Genomic DNA, 13,241 nt, shown 5'->3' with positions numbered 1-13,241 from the left:
GGGACTGGAGTGCGCATCCTTGTCTCATTCCCAAACTCCAAGGAAAAGCCTTTAACATTTTATCCTTAAGTACAGTGTGTGCTGTAAGCTTTTTTGTAAATAACCTCTATGGAATTAAGGATGTTCCTTTCTAGTCCTAGTTTCCTCAAACTGGTTTGGTGGATTTTCTTAAATAAATGGTTATTGGGTTTTATAAAATATTTCAATATTGAAATAATTCAATACAAATATTGAGATGATTGTATTATTTTTATCCTATATTATATTATCGTTGATTGATTTTTACTTCTAAACCCCTTGTGTGATTGAAATAAACTCAACACGGTTGTGATGTAACATTGTTTTTATACATTGATGGATTTGATTTGCCAGTATTTTGTTTGAGACATTTGGATCGGTGTTCATGATTGACACTGATATGTGATTTTCCTTTTCATTATTCCCTTGCCAGATTTTAGTAGTAAGGTTATGCTGGTCTCGCCACTTTTTCTATTCTGGAAGATTTTATGCAAGATTCAAAGTATTTATTTCTTAAATGTTTAGTAAAATTCACCAGTGAAATCATTCAGTCCTGAAATTTTCTTTGGAGCAAAATAACTAATTACAGAAGTAATTTATTAAAAATTTATAGAACAGGGGCACCTGGCTGGCTCAGTCAGAGGAGCATGCAACTATTGATCTTGGGGTAGTGAGTTCGAGCCCCACATTGGGCAGAAAGATTTCTTAAATAACTAAATTTTTTTTTAATTTTATTTATTTATTTGACAGAGATAGAGACAGCCAGAGAGAGAGGGAACACAAGCAGGGGGAGTGGGAGAGGAAGAAGCAGACTCCCATTGGAGGAGCCTGATGTGGGGCTTGATCCCAGAACGCTGGGATCACGCCCTGAGTTGAAGGCAGACGCTTAACGACTGAGCCACCCAGGCGCCCCAATAACTAAATATTTTTTTAAATAAAAATGAAAGAATTTATAGAACAATTCAGAAATTCTATTTCTTCTTCCATAAGTATTATTTTTAAGTATTTTTGAGTATTATTTTTCCCAAAACTTACAGGCATAAAATTCTTTATTGTAGTGTTTGATTATATTTTCAATAACTATAGGATTTATAATGATGCTGCCTTTTTATTCCAACCCTGGTTGTTTGTGCTTTCTCTCTTTATTTCTTGGCAAGTCTTATTAGAGATTTTTATCAAATTTGTTTCTCTCTTTAAAGAACCAACCTTTGGGGTGCCTGCTTAACCTCAGTCAGTTAAGCCTCCGACTCTTGGTTTCAGCTCAGGTCATGATCTCAGGGTTATGGGATCGAGCCCCACATCGGGCTTTGTGCTCAGCACAGAGTCTGCTTGAGATTCTCTGCCTCCCTCTGCCCTTCCCTCTGCTCACATACTCTCTCTCTCTCTCAAATAAATTAAATCTTAAAAAAAGAAAAAAACAACCAGCTTTGATTTTGTTGATCTTCTCTATTGTATGTTGTCCTCCATCTTATTAATTTCTCCTGTTGACTTTATTATTCCCTGCCTTCTTCCTTTTCGGGTTTATTTTGCTATTATTTTCTAATTTCCAGGGAAGGAATCTTAGCTTATTAATTTTCATGTTTTTTAATATTCTAATATTTGGCTTTAGCTGCATCCTTTTTTTTTTTTTTTAGTTTATTTGTTTATTTATTTTTTTTTTTTAGCAATCTTTACACCCAATGTGGGGCCTCGAATTCATGACGCCAGATCACGAGTTGCTCACGCCACCAACTGAGCCAGCCAGGCGCCCCCCCCACCATGTGTTCATATGTAGTATTTTCATTATCATTCTGTTCAAAGTCTGTCCATTATAATCAATTCTTTAACCATTGGTTATTTTAAAATGTAGTTTTTAATATCCAAACATAGGCACTTTAAAACATGTTAATATATTTATAAATATTAGGTATATATAAACATTAATATTATAATTTAATGTGTAAATATTATATATTAATAAAGCTATACAAGCTTTCTTTTGGGTTGGGTTTTCATGGAATACTATTTTTCATGCTCTTTACTTTTAACTATTCCAAATTCTTAATTTTAGATGTCTCTTGTAAACAGCATTTAGTCCGATTTCAGTTTTTTATTAATTCTGAAAACTCATCTTTTAACTGGAACATTCAGTCCATTTACATTTAACACAAATCCTGATATGTTTAGGTTTAAATCTACCATTTAATGAGGTATTTTGTACCTGTCCTATCGACTCTATATTACTTTTTCTCCTCTTCTTGCATTCTTCATGCATTGCTTATTTTGTTTTTTTAAGATTTATTTATTTGACAGAGATAGAGACAGCCAGCGAGAGAGGGAACACAAGCAGGGGGAGTGGGAGAGGAAGAAGCAGGCTCATAGCGGAGGAGCCTGATGTGGGGCTCGATCCCATAACGCCAGGATCACGCCCTGAGCCGAAGGCAGACGCCTAACCGCTGTGCCACCCAGGCGCCCCTGCATTGCTTGTTTTTATTAGTCTATTTTTTCTCTCTTATAGCTTAGAAATTATACTTCTAATTGTTCCCCTAGATAGTAAATATGCATACATTGTATCAAACAATGTTTATTGGTACTGTGAGCAGACCACATGAGAGTTTGCCGACCTGATGCGAAGCAAGCCAATAAAAACTGGCACCAAGCTTTTGCAGTGAGGAGAGATTTACTGGTGTGGTGCCACCCAGGAGAATCAGGAGCTAATGGTGCAAAGTCCCAAACTCCCCAATGGCTTGCAAGCAGGGGTTTTTAAAAGGTGGAAATTCAGGGTAAGGGTCTTGGATCATGCTGAGTAATTCAAGATTGGGTCAGCTCTATTCCCTTTCTTGACCATCCCGTCCCTTCTGGCATGTTCCTGTCTGATTTCAGTGTAGCTGTTGTGCAGCTGTCGCTCTGCTTCAGGGCCCCGGAACTGGAAACCACCCTGGGCAGACTGCATTAGTGACGTCATCTCTAGAGTACAAAGGCAGAAGTTCTACATCCTGTGGCTACTGCTAAGCTGCAAATTATTGTGTTTTCTTGCAAACACTGCAGGTTAGATTTGTTATCTTAGGCAGAACAGCATCCCACAGGCTTATCAAGAGGCAACTTGCTGGTATTTCCTGAGGCAATTTTATAAGCTCCTTTAACAGTAGCTAGGGGCCCTGTGACTCTGGTCAGAAGCTGCTCAGAGCCCTATGTCTAAATTGGGTCTGCAGGGGCTTGCATCCCCACCGTCAGTACTTTTATCTTCTTCCTAGACAACACAAAGTACTTAACAACAGTTCAATTCCATTTGCCACCCTCCTAATCTTTGATATTTCTTATTCTTCACTTAATTAAAACCAAGTAAGATGTTACTGTTTTTGTGCAGTCTCAATTTCATCCACACATTTACATTTTCATTACTCTTGATTTCTTTCTGCACATCCGACCTTCCATCTAAGAGAATGTCCCCTCTCACAGAGGAATCCACTGTAGTATTTCCCGTGGTGCAGGGCTTCTGGAGACAAAATTCTTTGTCTTTATCGCATCTTCATTTTTAGGACTCCTGAATTTCCAGCCAATTGCTCTGTTGTTGTTGTTTGTTTGTTTGTTTTTTTAAGATTTTTTATTTATTTATTCGACAGAGAGAGAGACAGCCAGCGAGAGAGGGAACACAAGCAGGGGAAGTGGGAGAGGAAGAAGCAGGCTCATAGCAGAGGAGCCTGATGTGGGGCTCGATCCCACAATGCCGGGATCACGCCCTGAGCCTAAGGCAGACGCTTAACCGCTGTGCCACCCAGGCGCCCCCTGCTCTGTTGTTTTTGACAATGGTCTGATGCACAAATTGTTCCACAATCTAATCCAATTAAATTTGGGCTCCTTTCCGGGAGTAGTTTTTGAACTCAGTGTTTGAGGTTTGTTCTGACCCCAGAAGGGATCTTCTTACCTGTCTCTTTCCTTGGTTCTGTCTAGTCTATTACCATTTACCTTATATCTTCATGAAGTTTACCTTATATCTTCATGAAGTTACCAACCTCCTCTTAATTGCTACCCACAAAACGTCCACTGATTTTGAGTGTCCTCACACTCTGTTTCAAATAAAGTCAGTTCTGGGAAGCGCTTCTGGGCTCCTGTGTTCTGAAGGCCTGTCTCTCTCCCAGGACAAGATCTTCAGAGCTGGACGGAACAGTGGCTTGCTGATCTCTGAGTGCTTTCAGAGCAGATGCAATGTGGAGCATTAGCCTCCGGTCTTACTGACTTGCCCCTCCTAGCATATAACCTCTATCTCACCAGTGAGCTGGGGTTGGGGGAGACCAGGGCCCCAGTATTTCCAGTATGCCATGCCAGAAACGAGGGCAGAGTGGAAGAAGGGGGCTCCTGACCTTTACTTATACCACACTTGTCTGGAATTTAGTATCTGCAACACGTTGTCACTAAAAAGGAATGCAAAATGCTGGTGGTCTGCCCCTCCTGGGAAGATGCCTTAGCCTCTGAGTGGGATCTGGGGAGAGAGGGAACCCTGTGCAGTTTCCATAGCATGAAGCCAGGAGTGAGGAGGGAGGGAGCAGGCTGTGCGTCCAATGCCACCGACTCTCACTATTCTTAGTGAGTTTTATGAGATTTTCTTGAATAAATATTTCTTCATTGGCTGCATGCCCTTAGGACAATTTCCAGAGACCTTAAACGTTTCTGTCTTTGCAATGGTCACAAGTTGTGCTTGTTTCACTAGGGAATGGGTTCACAGAGCCCTCATGCTGCCTTTCCAGAAATGGAACCCCAAGGAAGCTTTTGAATTCTACCAATCCTCTAGACCCACCTTAGAGCCACTGAATCAGAGCCTGGAAGAGTGAGGCTGGCAGATTGAACGGCAGGGGTCTGTGTGTTTTGAGAGCTCCATGGTTGTGATAGACAGGTTTGAGAACCGCTGGCCCAGAGCTCCGTGTGCATTAGCTGGGCCAGGTAGACCAGAAGGAGAAGGGAAAGGACCCTGAGTGCCGGAGTGTTTTCTGTGTTCTTGGCACTCCCATTACATCATTTTTAATTCTGTCAGACACGGCCGATGGGGCTAATGTTAAGCTGACCCTCTAGCGGTTATGGCTCATTCATTCTGATTGGTGCTCACACTGTAACAGTTATTAAATATTTTGAAATTCATCTATGCTTGTAAGATGAGAAAAAAAAAAGCCACTAACCTGAGTTTCAGAGAGATGAAGTTATTTGCCCAAAGTTCAACCAGTGAGAAGGGTTGAATTAAACCAGAAGTTCAATTCTGGCCCTTTGTTTGCTCTAAAACCCTGCTGTCGTGAACTTTTACAGGCTGGTATCTGAGACATAGCCCTTAAAGTCTGCTCTTCTTGGTGACCCCAAGATACCCTCAGGAGTTATTTGGCCTGTAAGAAGAAAGTCATGGAGTCCCTTGAAGAACTATCAGAGGAAGAGACTCCCAGAGAACCCAGAAGTTCCTCCTCCCCGTCCTGGAAGCTCACAGCCAAGGAGATTCTGGCCACCAAGACGCAAAACTACTTTGCTCAGACTAAAAGAACTAAGAACATCTTGATGCAAGTTGCCTTCTCCATTGGGCTAGGCAGCATATGGCGTTTCCCCTACCTGTGTCATCGGAACGGAGGAGGTAAGGCCAGGGGCCTGGATCCTGAGTTTCAGGAAGGAGCGTTAAGGCTTGGAGCCCAGACTCCTGGGTCCTGGGGGAGGAGAGAACTGGAGGTTTACCCAGACTTGTAGGGGGTGAAGAGGAGGGGGGCCAGGACTCCTGGCTGCCTGAGCACAGCTCCTGGCCCCCTTCTTCAGGCAGCTTTATCCTGATGTACTTCTTCATGCTCCTCTTGTTCGGGATTCCCCTCTTGTACATGGAGATGATCATGGGGCATTGGCTGCGTGTGAACAACATCCGGGTCTGGAAGCAGCTCATCCCCTGGCTGGGCGGCATAGGATACGCTAGCATATTGGTGAATGAAGGGCCCAGCCAAGAGGCATCCCGACTCAACCCTGTGGCCTCCAGGTCCCCCGTCTCTGTCCGTCCTGCCCCTCAGGCCCCCCGTGTCCCCGTAGGTGTGCATCCTGATGAGCTTGCATAACAGCGTCATCATCACCTGGAGCATTTCCTACCTGGGCAACTCCTTTGATAACTCCCTGCCCTGGAACCAGTGCCCGCTGGTGAAGACCATCAATGTCACTGGTGAGGAGAGGGAGGGAGAAGGCCAGCAGGGCCACGGGAGGCAAGGGCACCAAGGAGCAAGAGACAGGGAGTGAGAGCCCAAGGAGAGGAAGCAAAGAGCAGGGGCAAGACACCACGGGAGGTGGTGCCTAAGCACCTGCGTCCCCCCCAGACCTCGCTTGCCTTCGGACTGTGAGCCACCAGTACTTCTGGTACCACACCACCCTGAGTGCCTCAGGCCACATTGAGGAAGGGGTCGAGGACCTCGTCCTGCACCTCACCCTGGGCATCTTCGCAGCCTGGTGCCTCCTCTTCTTAACCATGATCACAAAGCTAAAGACTTCAATGACGGTAAGCCACCCCGACCACGGACCCCTCTCCCCCTTCGTGTTCGCAAATCCAAATATTCTCAGGCGTCCCGCCCGACACCATCCCACTCCTTCCTACTGACCTCTCTTCTCTAATCCCTGTGACCCTCTCCCACTGCTAGAGGACAGGCTCCGCCATCCAGGGGTCCTGAGGAAGGTGCTATAATCTCCCCAGGCTGTGGCGTCAACCACTGTCACAAGGAACTGCTCCCCTCCCACCCATGGCAGCAATGAGGGCCTTGTATTGACGCAGCACCCTCTTCACCATCCCTCACCCCCAAGTGACAGCAGTGGAGACTTTCTAGGGCAGACCACAGCCTCTCTCCCAAGCCTTGCCTCCTGCACCTGCCTACATGTTGACGGCGCCCGTTAATCCCTGAAAGAACTGACTGCCACTGATTCCTCTCCAGAGTTTCCCATTTATTTTATCCCAATCCATACTTCCAGTCCCTGCCCCCGGCACCTGGATCCTATTCTCCTTACAAGTGTGTGTGTGTCAGGTCATTTTGGTTAACTTTACCTGCAACTTCTGGCCCCTGCATCTACTCACGCAATCACCCTATGCGTCCCTAGAGGCCCACCTCACCATCTCTCCACAGCCTCCAAGATAAACCACTTACACAAAAGCAGATTATACTAAAAGCTTAGTAGTAGGGGCACACTGAAAGAGGGAGGCTTGTCCTCCTATCCCAGAGCAAAAAGAACCAGAAATACTTTAAAATTCCTATTGACCGTGTTACTTCCTCCCAAAGTCTCTTCTCAGTTGCTGTTCCTCCCCCTTCATGATGTTGTTCCATACAGCCTTAACTCATGCACAGACCATAAAACCCAGGCCTATGAATTAATAATGTCCAACTGCCCTACCATTTAAAAACCATCTTTACTTGGGGTCTCACCCCTCACCTCTGAGCAGCTTATTGGTGGATGTTCCCCCCAAACAACATTGTTGTCTCCCTAGAATAATCCTCCTACAGCTCCCTCATGTTCCACCCAGGCCACTTTATTTATTTTTTTTTAAGATTTTATTTATTTATTCGACAGAGATAGAGACAGCCAGCGAGAGAGGGAACACAAGCAGGGGGAGTGGGAGAGGAAGAAGCAGGCTCATAGCAGAAGAGCCTGATGTGGGGCTCGATCCCATAACGCCGGGATCACGCCCTGAGCCGAAGGCAGACGCTTAACCACTGTGCCACCCAGGCGCCCCCCACCCAGGCCACTTTAACCCAACTCATCCCCATCTCTCTACTCCTGCTGACCTGTGTTCCCTGTTAATGCTTGCCTCTGCCTCCCCCTCCTCCCCACTCCTCCTGACTTCTGGTTTCTGTCCTGACCCACCTGGCCAGATCCTGATTTTCACAGTATTCCTCCCCTGCATCCTCCTCCTCTGCTTCCTCATCCGAGGTCTCTTCTTGGAGGGCGCAATCACCAGCCTCAGACGTATGGTGACCACAGAGGTGAGGTTCTGGGGACTCCAAACCATCTGCCTCCCCCAACTTCCCAGTCCTTCTCTGACTCTCCTTCTCCGACATCTTCCTTTCTGCCTCCAGCCTGCCCCTCATTCCTCTGCTCTTCACCCCAGTTCATCCCTCTTCCAGATCACCGATGGGTCCACTCTCAAGCTCACCCCTAAATGTCTCTCTCTCATCCCCATCCACAGCTCTCAGCCTGGGCCTCCCTGGACCTGTGGCGTCAGGCAGGAGGCCATGTGCTCTATTCCTTGGGCCTAGGCATGGGCACCACCATCAACTTCTCCTCCTACAAGGCTGGAGAAGACAACTATATCCAGGTGGCCTCCTTGGTGGCCCTGGTCAACCTGGGGACTTCATTGCTGGTCACATCCATCATCTTTATAGTGCTGGGGTTCTGGACTACCACCAGTGGCCCCACCTGTGTTGAGAAGTGAGTAATTATATCCTTGCAGGTCCAACAAGAGGTCTCCTTCCCTGTACCTTAGCAATCCCCCAGCCTCGTGGGCCTTCAGACTCAGACGTCTCTCTCCAATAATAGTGATAACAACGACAATCATAATAGTTGTAGTAATATCACATTCTCAGAGAAAACTCCCAAATCATAATATTCTAATAGCCTCCACTTCATAGATAAGAAAATAGTCCCAGAGACAAGACTGTCTGAAGGCTTCCATAAATTGCAAATGATGTAAAGAAGATTTCAAAATCAATTATTTAACTCACAAAGGAGTTGTTACAGCATTCTGAGCCACAATCAGAGGTTACTGGCCTAGGCTGCGTGTTGGAATCATTTGGGGAGCCTTAGAAAACATTCACACACCTGAGTCTTACTTCCAGAGATTCTGATTTACTTGATCTGGTGTGCATTTAGGTGCTGGGATTTTTTAAAAATCTCCAAGGTGGAGTTTCTCTTCCAGTTAAGATTTTGAAGGCTGCAAAAATCCATGCTTCCTTGGTACAGCAATTTTAAAAATGGAAAAAATAAAACTAATACTTTCCTGTAACATTACTGAAGAGCAGTGGACACAAAGAAGCCTTGATGAGTTCATCATGTGAGCAAAGAGCCATGAATGCCTTTATACCTGGGTAAGCGCCTGACCTGGGAGCACGTGGCTGGGGGCATAGGCCTGCCATGGATGGGGAGACTTTGCACAGATAAGAAGAAACCATGCAGGCATTTAATCACAGTATGGACTGCCGGTAGGTGTTGGAATCACAACAAGCCCCCAGCAAAGAAATAAACTGCTCGACCCAACAGTTTTCCTCTCGATTCCTAGGAATTGTTTTGGAGAAGTGGCAGAAGCTGCAATGGAGACGTGGTCTCACGGTGCTCAGATTTGTGGCCCCACTGGAGCTGAATACAAAGACAAGCCAAAAACACCCACAGCTACAATCCAACCCACTCCAACCAAAATAATGACGTCAAAGAAATTAGTCCTCGCTGGGGGGAGCGGGTTGTGCAGAAAGTTGGGGGCATGGCTCGAGGGCAAAGTGAGCCCTCTTTAATCCCATTTAAAGGCTGAGAAAAAAACTCAACTAATTAAAACTGCCCCCCACCCCCAGCTCGCCTCAGTGCTTAGAAAACTCTAAATAGCCCTCACTCTAGCTGCCTGTTGGAATAAGAGGCTTAAATGTATTGAGACTACACAAAATAAAACAAATAACATACCTTCCTCCTTTGTTGTTCTCTATGCAATGTCCAACATGGAATTAAAAACCCTCAGAACATTCCAAAACCCAGGAAAATATAATCCATCACCAAGAGAAAAAAGAAGACCCGAAGATCATCCAGACATTAGAATTAGCAGACAAGAACTTTAAAACAACCATTATAAGTTATGTTAAGGAATTTAAGAGAAAAGATGAATAAAATGGAAGCCATGGAGATATTTTAGGGAAGATACAGAAAATCTAAAAAATGACCACATGGAAATTCTAGAACTCAAAAAGTAGATGAAGACAAAGTTTCACTGGATGTATTTAGTTTAGATTGGAACCAGAAGAATAAAGGATCAGTTCATTTGAGGACAGGGTAGATGGAAGTTCTGCAAAGTGAAGCACAGAGAGGACAAGAAGAATGAGAACCGGAGAAGAGCCTCCGTGACCTAGAGGACTGATAGATGTATAATTGGAGCTGCAGAAGGAGAGGAGAGGAGAGAGAATTAGGGCAGGAAATCTTGCTTTCAGCTTTATTTGTAATGGCCAAAATTCCAAGCAACCCAAGTATCTGTCGGGAGGTGAGAGGTAACAAATCTTAGTATATTCACTCAACCAATGGAGTACTATCTACCAATAAAAATGAATGAGCTGTTGATACATGCACCAACACGGATGAATTTCAGACATTATATTGAATGTAACAAGCCAGACGTAAAAGACTACACACTGTATGAATCTATACAAAATCTAGAAGAGGCAAAATGAATGTGTAGTGACGGAAATCCATAGTGGCCTCTGGAATGGAGGGTGCGCCCTGGAAAGGGGCCCAAAGTAATTCTGTGGAGTGATGGAAATACTCTATATCTTTTTTTTTTTTTAAGATTTTATTTATTTATTCGACAGAGAGAGACAGCCAGCGAGAGAGGGAACACAAGCAGGGGGAGTGGGAGAGGAAGAAGCAGGCTCACAGCGGAAGAGCCTGATGTGGGACTTAATCCCGTAACGCCGGGATCATGCCCTGAGCCGAAGGCAGACGCTTAACCGCTGTGCCACCCAGGCGCCCCAGAAATACTCTATATCTTGATTGGGTCACTTGTCAATGCTCACTGACATGTACATTTAATATCTGTGCTTTTTATTGTCTCTAAATTATAGCTCAATAAAAACTGAGTTTGTTTTTTAAAAAGCTCCTGGTTGATTCCAACGAGAAGCATTAGCTCCTCAGGCAGCACTGTCCAGTAGAACTCTTTGTGATGCCAGAAACCTTCTATACCTGCGCTATCCAATATCGTAGACACCAGCTACAAGTAGCTAGAGCATTCGAAATGTGGTGAATGTGGCCAAATAATGCAAATGCGACCAAGGAACTGAATTTTTCGTTTTATATCATTGAGAGAGAGAGCGAGAGCGTGAGAGAGAAAGAGGTCACGAGCAGGGGAGGGGGTAAAGGGAGAAGCAGACTCCCCACTGAGCAGGGAGCCTGATGCAGGGCTCGATCCCAGGATCCCAGGGTCATGACCTGAGCCGAAGGCAGATGCTTAACCGGCTGAGCCACCCAGGTGTCCTCATTTTATATAATTTTAATTAACAGTAGTTGACATGGCCGTATGTGCCTAGTGGCTGTCATATTAGTGCGGCCCTCGAAGAGCTGCCACATGAGCCCCTTGCCCTTCATTATATGGAGCTTCTCCAACTGCAGCGGACATTATGAATCAGCATTAGATCAGTCAGGAAGTCTGGGACGCACCCGAGATTCTGCATTTCTAGCAAATTCCCAGGTATCGCTGCCCCTACATGGAGCTTCTAGCTAGAGTAGCAAGACTATAGGTTACTTTCTCTTTAGGTAAGGAAATGTGGAGGTATGGATTATCAGAGTTTTCTAATCAGGAGGATAGAAGACACCTGAGGATCTGTTAGCATTTCCTTAAATTAAGCAAGCACAGTATTTATGACCCAGTGATCCCCATTCCCAAGTGTGTATCCTAGAGAAGTCCTCACACAAGCCCTGCTAAGGGATGGTTATTGTGGCAGTGTTTGTAATCACAGGAAGTGGGGTCATTATTTGGGGAATAGAGTATAAAATGTGGGTTGCAAATGCAGCAGAGGGCAGCAGTCAGGAACAACAAACCAGACATACACTCAGCAATGTAGAGATATTGCCAGAAAAACTGAGGGAAGAAAAGTAAGAAACAGGAAAACAAAACACAATGACATTCAAGTGATGACACACAAAACATATATTTCTTGGGACATCTGGGTGGCTCATTTGGTTGAGCGTCTGCCTTCAGCTCAGGTCATGATCCGAGGGTCCTGGGATCGAGTCCCGCCTTGGGCTCCCTGGTCAGCAGGGAGCCTGCTTCTCCCCTCCCTCTGCCTGCCACTCCCCCTGCCTGTGCTCTCTATGTGTCAAATAAATAAATAAATAAATAAAATCTTTATAAAACCATATATTTCTTTTTTTTTAAAGAAATACCCGTATTTAATGTTATTAGTCAAGCACATGAAAGTGAATAGCTGTAGGCGTGAAGGAAAGAGTGAAATTCAGACTTGAAGGAGGGAAAAGTTTAAACAGACTGCTCTACTGATTGAGGAGAATGATCCGATGTCCAAAAAGAGAGACGATTCTGAGTGTGTTCGTTCCCAGGGCTGCCATCACAAAGTCTCACGGACTACATGGCCAAAACAAAAATCTATCCTCTCGCAGCTCTGAGGCGGAAGTCTGAGATCAATGTGTTGGCCGAGTTGGTTGTTCCTGAGGTGATGGGGGAGAATCTGTCCCATGCCTCTTCTGGTGGTTTGCTGGTGATCTTTGGTGTTCCTTGGCTTGTAGGTGTCTGCTGTTGTCCTCACATGGGGTTCTCCCTGTGTGTGGGTGTCCAAATTTCCCTTTTTATAAGGACACCAGTCATATTGGATCAGGGGCCATCTTTAATCACCTCTTTAACAACCGTATTTCCAAATAATTTCACGTTCTGAGGTAGCAAGGGCTTAGGACTTGAACATATGAATTTAGCCAGGGGCAGGGGGACTGTTTAACCTATAACGCATAGGAATCCTAGCTACTACAAATATAGAATCTTCTGCCCCTTAGGTGGAATCCCCGGGGCAATTCACGCCAAGCCCATGTGATGAGCTTCCAGGCCGCGTCCAGTGGTCCTTGTTACTCAGCTGCACTCCCCTCGGCCTCTCACTTTCCTCTCCAGTCCCCAGCTGTGCTGGTTTGTGGAGAGCAGGGGGGCCAGCCTGGTCACCACCTTCCCTTGCCTCTGCTTCCCATTCAGGAACGTCTCAAATCTGATGAACCTGATAAAAAAGGGCGTGCTGCCTCAGGATGCCAAGCCCCCAGAAGACATCCTACTCCTGCCCGCCCTCGACTACCTAGAGTGGATCAGCAATCTCCCTCAACACCTCCAGTACCAGGTCATCCACTTCTCCCCATCCTGCAGCATCAAGACACAGAAGGAAAAGGTGTGTTTGTGGGGGCAGGAGGGTGCTTCCCAAAGGCCCCCAGAGGACTCTGGGGGCCACCCATGGGTCATCTGAGGCAGGCAGCAGTTACAGTCATGTCTCCACCACCATTGTGTACGTACCAGGGTC

At 45.5% G+C, this 13,241-nt stretch overlaps 2 protein-coding genes across 2 annotated transcripts in view; both read left to right on the top strand.

Moving 5' to 3' along the window:
* Positions 1-6,055, top strand: part of LOC113243195 (orphan sodium- and chloride-dependent neurotransmitter transporter NTT5-like) — a 26,079-nt gene extending 20,024 nt beyond the window's left edge. The window contains exons 11-13 of the mRNA XM_048224005.1: positions 5,458-5,605; positions 5,782-5,992; positions 6,043-6,055. Of these exons, the coding sequence (XP_048079962.1) occupies positions 5,458-5,605; positions 5,782-5,992; positions 6,043-6,055 (372 nt within the window). The remainder of the gene's footprint in view (positions 1-5,457; positions 5,606-5,781; positions 5,993-6,042) is intronic.
* Positions 5,309-13,241, top strand: LOC113243196 (orphan sodium- and chloride-dependent neurotransmitter transporter NTT5-like). Its single transcript, XM_048224004.2, has 5 exons — positions 5,309-5,605; positions 6,043-6,169; positions 6,321-6,499; positions 8,174-8,415; positions 12,926-13,241. The coding sequence occupies exons 2-5, from the start codon at positions 6,055-6,057 to the stop codon at positions 13,185-13,187; spliced, it is 798 nt and encodes a 265-aa protein (XP_048079961.2). The 5' UTR covers positions 5,309-5,605; positions 6,043-6,054; the 3' UTR covers positions 13,188-13,241.

The sequence above is a fragment of the Ursus arctos genome, unplaced genomic scaffold (genome assembly GCF_023065955.2).
Source record: "Ursus arctos isolate Adak ecotype North America unplaced genomic scaffold, UrsArc2.0 scaffold_19, whole genome shotgun sequence".
In the NCBI taxonomy this organism is placed as follows: Eukaryota; Metazoa; Chordata; class Mammalia; order Carnivora; family Ursidae; genus Ursus; species Ursus arctos.
Note: the sequence above shows the minus strand (reverse complement) of the source record. Positions and strands in the feature narration are given on the sequence as shown.